Raw genomic sequence first — 14,021 nt, forward strand, 5'->3', positions numbered from 1 at the left:
GCTTCATGTGTCACACATTATCCATTTGTCAGTAGATTTTTTAAAAAATCTGCACTGAGCTATAAACTTCCACTTCAGCAGAACTTAGTTGTATTCATGTCTGTCTTTTGAAGTTGTTGACAGAGAGCAAAGATAACCAGATTATACCCATTTTATTATCCACAAAAAATATACAAAATAAAGTGTTTGCAGTACTTTTTGAATCATAGATTGATGAAGAGATTCACCAAATACCTGAATTCACCAAAAACACACAATTTAATGCAGATGTGCCCAAACTTTTTCATCTGAGAGGCCAAAAACAAATAGATATGATAGCCATGGCCCGAAGGTAAATATACCAAACTACAGTATGTGACATTAAAGTTGCCATGGCTAATTTCTTAAGATGTTAAATATAGGTTATCTGCAGGTTTCACCAAGTAAAATTTAAGACTTTAATATTTTAAGAACATTATGAATGAAATGTTAGACTTATACAGGGCTAAATGCAAAGGATTTTTTTTCGAATATTCCAGTTAGAAAAGATTTTCACTTTTCCCATCAAAAAAATAATAAATAAATAAAAATTATTTAAAAAGAAATTGAATATTTTTAAATATATCCATTCACAAACCCTATAACCTTTAACCATTGCCATAATAATAATGCAATAATAAAAAAATATAGGTCAGGTCAGTACCCCAAGTAGAAAATAAATGGAGAATGTTTAAACATGTTACTTTAAGGAATGTAATTAAATGCAATTTTGAAATAAAAAGTGAAAAGTTTTATTGAGAGTGTACAGATGTTAATGGTCAGATTGGGTAGCTATCCATGAACAAAGAAAAATTAAGGAAAAAGATTTAACATACAACACTATATTCATTCATTCATTTTCTTTTCAGCTTTGTCCCTTTATTAATCCGGGGTCACCACAGCGGAATGAACCGCCAACTTATCCAGCATATGTTCTATGCAGCGAATGCCCTTCCAGCTGCAACCCATCACTGGGAAACATCCACACACACACTTATTCACTATGGCAATTTAGTTTACCACGTTTTTTGGCCTGTGGGTAAAACCGGAGCACCCGGAGGAAACCCACACCAACACGGGGAGAACATACAAACTCTACACAGGAATGCCAACTGACCCATCAGGGGCTCAAACCAGTGACCTTCTTGCTGTGAGGCGATTTTGCAACCCACTGCGCCACTGTGCTGCCCACAACACAACATTTCAGTGGATTTAAGACTTTAAGATTTAGCTTTTGAAATTTAAGACATTAAGACCCCGCAGAAACTCTGTAATAATATTTCTAAATAAATAGAAAACCTAAAATTAAATGGTATTAACTAATGCAGAGTAGATTTTTAAATTAAAACTCATTGGAATAAAACCCATAAACAAACACATTTAAAACACAGTGGATGCTGAATATGCTAGTCCAAAAGAAGAATCTGCCTTTGACTCAATTGGCTCACCAAAGTCTCTGGATTGTCGGGTGACAGTGTATACATTAAAACAAAATCTGATTTATTTACACCAGGGGTGTCAAACTCAATTCCTAGAGGGCCGAAGCCCTGCACAGTTTAGTTCCAACCCTGCTCCAACACACTTACCTGTAGGTTTCAAAAAAGCCTGAAGGACTCAATTAGTTTGATCAGGTGTGTTTAATTAGGGTTGGAACAAAACTGTGCAGAGCTGCGGCCCTTTTGGAACTAAGTTTGACACCCGTGATTTACACCATTTAATTAATTAAAACATTTAATTTCAGACAATAATAAAACAATAAAAGGGCTACATTAAATTTTAATCGATAATCTTGAAACCATCCCCATTATTCTCCCTTTCTTCTTAATGCGATGGGCCCTAGTTTGGGCATCCCTGCTCTAATTTATCAAAAAATAAAAAATAAACCTGAACCTGAATTTTACCAATGTTCAGGGGTTACTGCATATTTAATACAATAATGACCTATTTTTTATTTAAATACGTAACATTTTAGAAAATTCAGTGCAAAAACATTTGTAATTATTGATCTTTTTTAAAAATTTGGAAACGCAAGGGTTTAAGGTAACTTTTTCAGCTGAGGGACAAAAAAAAAAAGTCTCTAATTTGATTTAATACATAAAGCAAAAATCAGTTCAAGGCTTAGGTTCAAGGTTACCTTTAAAGGTTAGAAAGGCAGCTCTCTGCAGAAATGTATAGGTTTTTGAAAGATTAGTCATATATATATATATATATATATATATATATATATATATATATATATATATATATATATATATATATATATATATATATATATATATATATATATATACGTACGTATATACATACATACGCCTTTTTAATATTTTTTCTTTTGAGTGCCTTGGACTGATATTTGCTTATGAAAATTTTGATTTTGAGCCACCCAGGAGCACTTTTTGTTTGATTTTTGATTTAATATATCTTCATGTGTGTTTTCTAGATGAAACTCAACAGGATTGGAATAACATGACAGACAGAATGATGACAGAATCAACCACTCACTTGCTCTGGGTCTGCTTTGTGATGTTGCGAATGGTGGCACCCTCTTTGCCGATGATGGCACCTACGTACTGTGTGGGCACAAGCAACCTGAGAGGGATGTCAGCATGCTGGTGTTTGGAGGGAATTCCTGAACCAGGTGACATCTGGCGGGACGTTCCTCGTGGGCCATAGCCAGGACGGCGGCCGTTGTCTGGACCTCGCTGAGAGTCCACCTCAGAGTTTTCATCGGGGATGTAAGACACACGCAGGGCATTGTTGTCAAACTGGTAGCCGTTGAGTTTCTGAATAGCTCTTTAAAAGGGAAAAACATGAATGATATATATAAATGCGGGTTTATAGCAAAATATGCCACTTAGCAGCAAATGAATGCTAACTGATTAAATGCGCAAAGATTGAATTATATGGATCATTTCACAGTTCAGCAGATGTGATTTGCCTAAATGGTTATTAAGGAACATTATGAATTAATCCCATGAAGAATCCGTACTGACACATTGCAAAGCCGCTTAATCACCAGTAGGTGTCAGTAGCGAACTAGATAATAAAAAAACAGATCGAGAAGGTGCCCGTTTAACGGCAATTTTAACCAGCAATTTTAAAGCTCAAATGTGTTTTTAATGTTCTTCTTTTAATTAGACAATATGCAGAGTCAATCATTGAAAGCCATTTTTCCGAAAAGAAAAATTACACTACTGCTTTAAAGGTGGGAGGTGATTCTGTTAGTCAAATTTATGATTTTTTAGACCCTTTCAAAACCATTGTGAATGGCATTTTAGATGTATACAGGGCTAAACAATATTTTTTTTCTAATGGCCTGGTTGAGATGATGGATTTTTTTTTTTTTTTTTTTTGCCTGTAATTATTTCTTAACAACATTATTTAATGTGTCAAAACAAGAAAACTCTATCTGTATACATTGTTTTTAACATGTTATTCTATTTATTATGACAAGTTTAACTTTAAAAATATGATTATATGAAAGCTTTTTGGTCCAAATTGATTAAGTATAACTTTTATTCAACCTAATGCATTTCTGTTATAAACCCTTAAGTTTCATGTCTATTTATAAATATTATGTCTATTCGTCCTTACTTCTGTAAATAGTTTTGGTATAAATAGAAGATAACATGAAGTGATAAATTGTTCTGTTATTATCATGAGAAACTCTGTACTTGTTTTTAGCTTTATTTCACTGATTTTATTAGGATGGATTGTTGGTGATTTGATGGATGTCAGCCCAATTGGGTACTAGGACAGAGAAAAATTAAGACCTCTTAAAATTATCTAAGACATTTCAGTGAATTTAAGACTTTAAGGCCTAAAATTTTGTTTTATAAATCAAGACATTTTAAAAGTTCAAGACCCGGTGGATACCCTGCAAAACTTAGAGAAAACTAATCTGATGAAACCTTATTTTAGGCAATTTACTTTTGTGACACTAATAAGAAAGAGCGACCCTTCAGCTTTAAGCTTGCAGGACAAAGTTTACTCACTGTCTAGCCTGCTCCCGCGTCCCATATGTGACATTAACCACTGCAGTCTCGCTGTCTGTGTTTACTAAGAAGAAAAAAAGGAGGGAAAAAAAAAGAACATAGGGAATGTAATGAGAATGTGGTCAATGAACTGACATCATTTGCATGTTTTATAGGTACAACTTTACAATAATAGATTACATGTATATTATTACAATAATGCAATCAGCTTAATTGATATTTAATTTAAAGTGACCTATAGATGTCTACTATTAATAACAACAGACAATGAAGGTACTTGATTACCTTGTTCACAGTTCTCAACAGTTCCATATTGGGCAAGCAGACCATCGAGAACCTACAAAAGATAAATGAGAATGAATGAGAGGAAAGAAAAACAAGTGCTGAAATAAAGAAACTTTAAACAATTTTTAATTTACATTTTTTGGTTTTCCACTGCAAATGTTAAAAGTGCTTTACAGTAACATCTCTTTTGTTAACTTTAGTTGATGCATTAACTAACATGAAGAAATAAAAATCTTTTGATTTGAAATGAACACAAAGATTAAGATTAATCAATGAAGTAGAATTATTTATACTCTTAAGTCATTAACTGCTGTACCTAAATTTTGTTATCAACCCTATATCCAGGCTTATTTATTACAAAATGACTAAATGAATCTGACAGATGCATCAAAATGAAAATCAAGAATAATGTTCACATTAAAAACTTAATTTGAATGAAACCCTGCTCCTGTTCTATTGGTTTTAAGCATAAACTGACCTCATTTGACACATTTTATGGTTGTGAACTGTAGCTTAACTTTTATGAAGGAAGGCTCTGACTGACTGGTTCACGTGAGAAATAGAAACTCATAAATTCCTTGTTTTCTAAAGAACAGGCCATCTGCAGTTCTAATCTGTTTTTCATTTATCATGACCCCCCACAATTCTTCAATTTAGCTTAAACCATGTCTCAAACTACACGCGGGTATGTATGATACCAGGCTTATACAAAAATTAACATCTGTCAAACTGAACTACACCGAACACAGTTGGCAACAGATCATTTTTTGCCACCAAGGTGTCGCCTCCTAGTGGCTGACATTGGCACAAGTGACTGGCAGAAGTGGGCCCTGCTGGAGAGGAGCCAAGAGAGACCCCGCCCCGCAAGAACAACAGTCAGACAGTACAACAACCATCAGAAAATACATGCACTGTGCCACGCCCGCGCGCACACACACACACACACACACACACACACACACACACACACACACACACACACACCCAGACAGTGTGTGTGATGGTGTAATCTCATAATCACACACAGATCACCTAACCTGAATGACTTGGATAAAACTGTGAGTTTAAACTAACACAGGGCATTGCCTTTGCCAGAACATGCAGGGAAAAGTCAAACTTTGCTATTCAGAGTCAAATTAAATTGATGCATTGCAGAAATGTAAACTGAACTGACAGAACTGCATAGTATTCATTAAATAGTTATTACAATGAAGATTTTTCTCCACACAAGCTAAAATAGATATTTGAAAAAATATTTTATTTAATTATACTGTTATTGAATTTTTGTCAGGCTTCTTTTATTCCAAAATTTTGTTGAAAACTAAGCAAAACAGGTATGTGAGCTATAGATGAAACACCATTTTTTAAGTGTCCAAACTGTCCATTAAGTGTAATTATATATGACAATATGTTATTTTAGTGGTTGTTTTTTTCATTATATACACACACTATCGGTCAAAAGTTTGGGGTAAGATTTTGAAAAATTATTAATTTTATTAAATAATTTACATAAATGTATTCTGTTCATCAAGGCAGCATTTATTAAGTGTATAAAAAGGTTACACTGTTAAATACTTGTTTATTACCAATAACATTAATAAAAATAATAATAATAAAATAAATAATAAATATAATAAGTGATTTCTGAAGGATCATGTGACTCTGAAGACTGGAGCAATGCTGCTGAAAAATTCATCTTTAAAATGATTAAATTAAATGATAAACTTCTTTTGAACAGTTATTTTACAGTGCACTAACATTTCACATTTGTACAGTTTGTACTGTATTATTGATTAAATAAACGCAGCCTTGGTGAGCAGAAGAAGCTTATTTTAAAACATTCAAAAATCCTACAGACCCCAAACTTTTAAACAGTATACAGTTGAAATCAGAATTATTAAGCCCTTTTGAATTGTTTTTCTTTTTTAAATTTCCCAAATTATGTTTTAACAGAGCAGGAGAATTTTTACAGTATATCTGATAATATTTTTTTCTTCTGGAAAAAGTCTTTTTTTTTTTTATTTCAGCTAGAATAAAAGCAGTTTTTAATTTTTTTTAAACCATTAAGGTCAAAATTATTATCCCCTTTAAGCCATTTTTGTTTTTGATATTCTACAGAAACAAACCATCGTTATACAATAACTTGCCTATTTTTTCTAGCCTGCCTTGTTAACCTAATTACCTAGTTAAAATATTATTTACAGAAATAATACATAAGAAATAATTACATAGAAATGTGTTGATAAAATATTCCCGCTGTTAAACAGAAATTAGGGCAAAAATGAACAGGGGGCAATAATTCTGACTTCAACTGTGTGTGTGTGTGTGTGTGTGTGTGTGTGTGTGTGTGTGTGTGTGTATATATATATATATATATATATATATATATATATATATATATATATATATATATATATATATTCTTCTCAAATACATGTCTAGTACAGCTTTCATAATAACCATTTTGGTTTTGTTTATTTGAGCACAATCATTTAAAATAAATGAAAACAAGAAATATTTGCTTGTCAACTAGCTGTTGCAATTTTTTGTTTTAGCTAAACCCATCTTTAACTGAAGAGGAAAAACTCTTGAAAAGGAAAAGCTACAACATGTCCTGAGGGCGAGTAAATTAACAGCAAATTATCAGTTTTGAGTAAATTATCTCTTCAACCTTTAGACTGTATACCAAGCTGTTTTCTAGGTCAAACTTAAGATACTCTCTGAAACCATGAATGAAGAAGAATCATCAAGCGCTTTAGGGTTAAGCTTTAATCTATGTCTGTAAAAACACCCCAAAAGCCAGCAGATGATTTGAGTGAAGTGCATCATTGTGTTGATTAAGAATAACTGTAGGAAGTCTTACTGTCGGCATGACAAACACACCAAGACTCACCTCCCACTGCAGGTGTGGTGGAATGTTTCTGATCTGAAGTTTTCTGGTCCTGTAGAGAAAGAAATGAAGAAAAATGTGATTTAGACAAGGCTCCCTTACCAACTTTACTTGAGGAAACAAGTGGCATCAATAAATTCAGTTTTAATTGACAGGAGCGGTTGCACCCACAGATATTTTCAACAAAAAACTGCTCAAGTTTACACTCACCGTGACATAAAAACTAATTACACTAAATGATATCTGGTGATTCAACATCCTCCGAATGTTGATTTACACTGACAGCTAGTGTTCTGAAAGGTCTTGGTCTTGTCTACATCTAAATGATGTAGAAAGAGATGCGTGAAAAAGGTGAAAGTCAAAGTCAGAACTGAGATAAATTCATCTAAATGGTGACTTCCATCATGAAGGATACTTTATTTTAGCTCTGACATTAAACCTTCACTTGCACATCAGAGGGAGTGATTGTAAATCTTCAACACAGCAATCAGGTGCTAGAAAATATATGGTTAAACCATTGAATCATCAAGGCCATTTGGGTCAATTTTCATACATAATTTATGCATGGGGAACAAACTTGTTTGCTCAAGAGAAAGATGTATTCTTCCTGCCTTTTTATATCTTTATTTTTAAGGTATATAACTTAAAAGCAAAACAGAAAATCTGAAAGTGAAGGCTTAAGCAAATAAAATAGAAATTCATTATACACAAAATCATATTTATGCTCTTTTATTACCAATAAATATGACGATTTTGCAAATTTGCACTGCTTTTGAGCAAATAGTTATTATCAGGAACAACAAAACAATAGCGCAAGTTATAAACGCTAAATTCTCTGATTAAATTATATCATTTAAATTCATTTTATACTATCAAAAATAAAGGTACAAAATCTGTCACTGAGGTGGTAACTTTTCTAATGGTGCACTTTTATACCTTTCAGGTCTACGTTTGCACCATAAAGGAACATATGTCTATCTAAAAAGTTGTGTAGCTCCTAGTACCCTAAAGGTACAAAATATACCTTACAGGTAAAAATGTTCCAATGTGCACCTGTAAGGTGGAAAAGTGTACTTTTTGTGACCACTTCTGAGAGAGAATAGTACTCATTAAATAGTTATTTCCTCCATATGAGCTAAAATAACTATTTGAAATAATGTGGTTTTATTTAATTATATTGCTATAAAATTTGTCAGGCTTCTTTTTAAAAAAATGCAGATTTTTTTTTGATGTGTAATAGATTAAATATGTTGGTTTCATAAATTTGGAATGCTTTTGAGCAAAGAGATATAATCAGGTATAAATAAGCAATAGCACAAGTTATAAATACAAAATTCTCTGATTAAATAATAGAGATTTTAATTCATCTGAAATAAAGGTACAAAATGAGTACATGGTACTAATTAAAGTTATTACAATTCACAAAAAAATATATATATTTGAAAAAAAAAAATGTTCTTTCAAAAAAAGGCAGGTTTTTATTTAAAACTTCTGTTGAAAACTAAAACCAGGTATGTGAGCCATAGATTAAACACATTTATTAAGCAAACAAACTGTATAGTTACTGTAATTACATATGACAAAAAGTTATTATAGTAGTTGTATTTTACACTGCCTTTTTAAATCTTTATTTTTAAAGTCTGAAAGTAAAGGCTTAAACAAATAAAATAAAAATTTATTACACAGACAGACATTACACAGTCATATTTATAATTATTTGTTATCAATAAATATGTAGGTTTTAAAAATTTGGACTGCTTTTTGAGCAAAGGAGGTAAAATTGAGAAGTTATAAATGCAAACTTCAATACATTTTTACAATTGCATTTATTCCAGTGGTGTTAATAATGCCAATTCTCTGATTAAATGATACAGATTTGAATTCATTTGTGTGGATTAAAAAGGAATGTTTCAAATTGAGCAATAATATTAACTTATCTGGTTTAGAAATTAACACATTTTCCAGATACATTTAAGTTTTTATTTTATATAAACATGAGTTAATATGAATGTATATCACATACACATAAGCATGTATGCATTTCACCTGCATGTCTACATTTTTAAATAGAAGACCTGAATCAATCCAGATCTTTGGCATGTCTTAGAGAAAACTTTTCTGAACAAATATAAAAGTTAAAAAATGTTTTGATTCAAGAATCACTCATGGTACATCTAGCAAGACATGCTTTAGATTCATAAGTTGCCATCAACTCCAAAGGTCAATGAAAGTATCTCAGTGATCTGGAATCACACATTATTTATAGTCACAGACATTAAAAACTGCAAAGATGCTTGGAAGCATCCGTCCTGCTCATGGTTTGTGGAAGTGAAGCGGAGCGGGTAGAGGAGAAAGAGAGAGAGAGAGACGAGACGAGACTGAATGGGTATATTGAAACTAAACACTGATGTAGTTTAATGCCAGCTGCCCCGGAAGCTTCCAAAACCATTGGTCGGGAAAGAGCGAGAGTGAGAGATAGAAAGACAGAGAGCAAGAGAGAGAGTGCTAGTAACTACACCAATAAAATGAGATAAATAAAAAGAAGCCAAGGCATAAAGACAATTGAGAGTATCATCTATAAAGTCAAATGAAGAACTGCAGCATAGTATCGGACCATTACCATAACAATGAGGAGACAAATAACACAAACATTTAAGCCCTCTGGAACCTCTAGAGGGCATAGCATCAAACTTCTAATGCAATGCATGTGTTTAGGATCAAGGAGGGAAATGGGTGCCAGGGGTCATGTGGGAGGAGCTTGAAACCCTGCTCTGGTGACTGAGACCACAAACCCTAAAGACCTCTGAACTCCGGAAGGTTGACGCCCACTGGCTGACGAGCAGAGAAAATGGCGCCATTTGACCGCCTTCTACCTCGCTTCATGCAAATGGCGCCCAAAAGGGCCAATCAGGGAACAAAGAATCCAGCAAAGGGTGTTTCACGCCACACAGATCAGCAATGCAAGCAAGGCCAGGCCAAATGAAACCAACTGAAATCATACATTGTCCAACGTTCTAGAAGGCCATGCTGATTTGAAGGCCTCAGAGCTACTTATTGAAGTATGTACTTTGTTTTTTCTGTGTTTGACTGCCGACATGCAACTTGTTTTCAAGCAAGTCTCGAGTTTCATGCCTCGGGCAGAAAAGCACCGAAAGGTACAACAAAAGGCAAAGACCACACAAACACCAGCAATCTGTTCGCTCTCCCACTGATCAATCACCTCGTTCCCGAACCCTTCCCCCAAGCAGACGCTTCCGCATCCCACCCACCCACACTCACCACACACCCACAAACAGTTTTTCAAACCAACCCCCACTACAGAAAAACATCCCTCTTGTTTGGCACCTTTGAACCCATTTAAAACCATCATGTCACGTCCTACCAAGTCTCCGACCAATCTGATTGGTCAGTGGCTTAGTTATCACAGCCACATGAAAAGTTGGGAGGACTGACACCCCATTCTGTCTTTTTCAATTGTTTACGGCCGAGAACAGACTTGAGCAAATAAAAGGTTAAAATATGGGTGTAATAATGTCCTATATTTAGCTAAATAAAAGAAAAAGACACTTTTTTTCTGATGTTTCAAGGTAAATATAAGAACATGTGAACACACTGAACTTACTTTAAACGATTCAAAACATCTTGCAACTGATGAAAACAAACTAAAACGCAGCATTTTAAATTTAACCTGTTGTCCACCGGTCCAGAGCCATGGAGCAATGGATGATGGGACATCCATGATGTGAACCACAAAATCTGTTAACACACTCATATACTCCAAAACGAGTTGCATGGGATTTCTCTGCATTTTATGGGATGGCAAATAAAATTCTATGTTTAGATTTGGCTTCAGATTAAACGGGAATCTCACACTGAACACACAGAGAAGTTCAATCATACAGCACTACAGACAATTAAAATGGTAATAAAAAAGCCAAATAACAAGAACAGAAATGGACAACAGCAGAAAAGAACGAAACAAAAAAAAGAAGAGATTCACTCCATATAAGGGTCAAAGGTGAGGGCTCTATAGGCAAGTGAATGGCATTAGGGGGAGGGTGTGTGTTTGTGTGTGTGTGGGTACTAGGGTGAGGGTTGGTATGTGGTATTGTCCCATAAGAGCAGGTCAGCGGCATGTTACTGAAGTCCACTTCTATCTTGAACTTGTGAACATGAAAGAAAGTATAGATGGGACTATATGGTTTGAGATAAGATTGAACTGTTCAGTGCTTTTATTCAATAAATCAGCATTTATTAGTAAAATCACACAAAACAATCCATAAATCTCACTGAAAATTGTACTAGCTGAGGCATTTTGCAAAACTGCTCACTCCACACTGAGGCATGACGAGGAAAAAAAAAGCACACATTAAATGGAAAGAACTATATGTCTTGACACAGTTAAGTACATTCAGTTCCTCCACACACACACACAACACGCAAACATGCTTAAACACACAGAAACATTTACATCGCCAGTTACTACTCATCTAAAGCTAGAGGTTAATACGATTCTTAAACAAGTTATACTGTTATCCAGCATGGCTGTAATAAACTCCAAAAGATAAGAGTTTACAAAAAAACATTAAAAAAACATTAAAAAAAAAAAAAAAACAGAAATTACTTCCAATTTCAATTTAGGTCTGTTGTTGAAAGCTGTGTTAAAATTACATTTAGGAATTATTTTCAAATTTTATGTAAAATACTCACAAAACTTTACTGCTAATTTGATAAACATATTGGCTTGATGAGGATTACTTTGAATAAAATATGCACACATAGTATAACTTACTCTCACCAAACATTTGAATGGTGCAAATGATAAATACAATGTTTTTAAATGAGTCAGTAAGAGATAGAATGGGGTTATTTAAGCATCGAAACAAGAAAAGTTACTGGTTTAATTAGTATGATATAGCTATGCTATAGTGTAATTGTGTTGACACATTCAGTGTGTCCTGTTTAACTTCACTTCTTGATTTCCAGAAATCACACATTAAAATATTCTAATTAAACAACACTTTATAAGCCCCAAATCCTTTCATGCATATTTAGAACATTGAAAAAATATTCAAAGATGATTCCTTGCATTTACTAATTTTAAAGTAAGTGAATAAACTTGAAATTAATTTGGACATCAGTAAATTTTATTTGTTAGTTAAAATTCTACCCATATAAATTGTTTGCAAAAATATATATATATTTTTTTTCAGTGAAGAATCATTTGTTGACTGTCTGTTTAGAAATCATGTGCTGCCCAAAAATACTAAATTAATTAATGTTAAATTTAAGTTGTGATTTTTATTCTTTTTTTGCTGCTATGTTTAACAACATTACATTTTACCCATTGGTCAGTAAGAACATTTGAATAATTTAAAATATACTCTTCGTAAAATGTAACTTCAAGTGTTCCTTTTATTTGTTTTTAGCAGCATATTATCAAATTTAGCATGATACATACAGTTGAAGTCAGAATTATTAGCCCCACTAAATTATTAGCCCCACCGTTTATTTTTTCCCTAATTTCTGTTTAACAGAGAGATTATTCTTCACATTTCTAACATTTCTAAACATAATAGTTTTAAAAACTTATTATTAATAACTGATTTATTTTATATTTGCAATGATGACTAAGTAATATTTGACTAGATATTTTTCAAGACACTTCTATACAGCTAAAAGGGACATTTAAAGGCTTAACTAGGTTAATTAGATTAACTAAGCAGGTTAGGGTAATTAGGCAAGTTATTGTATAATGATGGTTTGTTCTGTAGACTATCAGGAAAAATGGCTTAAAGGGGCTAATAATTTTAACCTTAAAATGCTTTTTTAAAAATTAAAAACTGCTTTTATTCTAGTAGTAATAAAACAAATAAGACTTTCGCCAGAAGAAAAAATATCATCAGACATAAAGTGAAAATTTCCTTGCTGTGTTAAACATCTTTGGGAAAATATACACAACCGTTCTGTCTGGTTCTTGAATCTGATTGGCTGATAGCCGTGATATATTTAAGTAATATCTGCCTCTTTACCTTTTGTGTATTACTCCGCCCACATACAACCAGCAAAAAGCAGACACTACAGATCTAAAGTTTAAAAGATGGTTGCTCAGCTGTTTAACTGTCAGCTTATGATTTGAATCCAAGGCGGAAGAAAGTAGTTCCTCATACAAAAGGGTTTTTGAGACCCTACATGTTTGATTTTTTTATACATACACAATTATGACGTCAAACTGTTGTATAAACGCAAAATCACTGCGGCCTCGTGCCAACACACACCTCCCACCAGTGCCGATATACAGCCATATCGCACTGCTACTCATGTGATATTGCTCATATATATATATATATATATATATATATATATATATATATATATATATATATATATATATATATATATATATATATATATATATATATATATACACACACACACACACATATACATATACATACACACACACATATACATACACACATACACATTTATTTATTTATTTTAATAAATACAGGCCAGCATACCACTTCAGTTTTACAAGAATATATAAAATTAAAAAGAATTTTTTTTTTTTTTTTCACAGAAGGAAAGTTTTTTGTCTTGTACTAATTTTTTCTTTATTTACAAAAATCAAACACCAAAATATCTCAGCTGGCCTGAAGTAATCAGCAGGGCTTTCATAAGCCAATGCAGATACTTTTCATATAATACATTCATAAACACACAATGAAAAACTACACCTTCCAAAACGCACACAGTAAAGCAGTCCAATCCATCTTTTTTTCCCACCCCAAGTACATACCAATGAAAGGTACACTACTGGTCAAAAGTTT

The 14,021-nt window shown here is 33.0% G+C and overlaps 1 protein-coding gene across 2 annotated transcripts in view; it reads right to left on the minus strand.

Moving 5' to 3' along the window:
- Positions 1–14,021, minus strand: part of igf2bp1 (insulin-like growth factor 2 mRNA binding protein 1) — a 56,774-nt gene that overhangs the window by 19,079 nt on the left and 23,674 nt on the right. For both annotated transcript variants that reach the window (XM_068217112.2, NM_001076559.2), the window contains 4 exon segments: positions 7,192–7,240; positions 4,299–4,350; positions 4,014–4,077; positions 2,521–2,811 (listed from right to left, as the gene is read on the minus strand). In XM_068217112.2, the coding sequence (XP_068073213.1) occupies positions 2,521–2,811; positions 4,014–4,077; positions 4,299–4,350; positions 7,192–7,240 (456 nt within the window).

This window comes from Danio rerio, chromosome 3 (assembly GCF_049306965.1).
Source record: "Danio rerio strain Tuebingen ecotype United States chromosome 3, GRCz12tu, whole genome shotgun sequence".
NCBI classification, from domain to species: domain Eukaryota; kingdom Metazoa; phylum Chordata; class Actinopteri; order Cypriniformes; family Danionidae; genus Danio; species Danio rerio.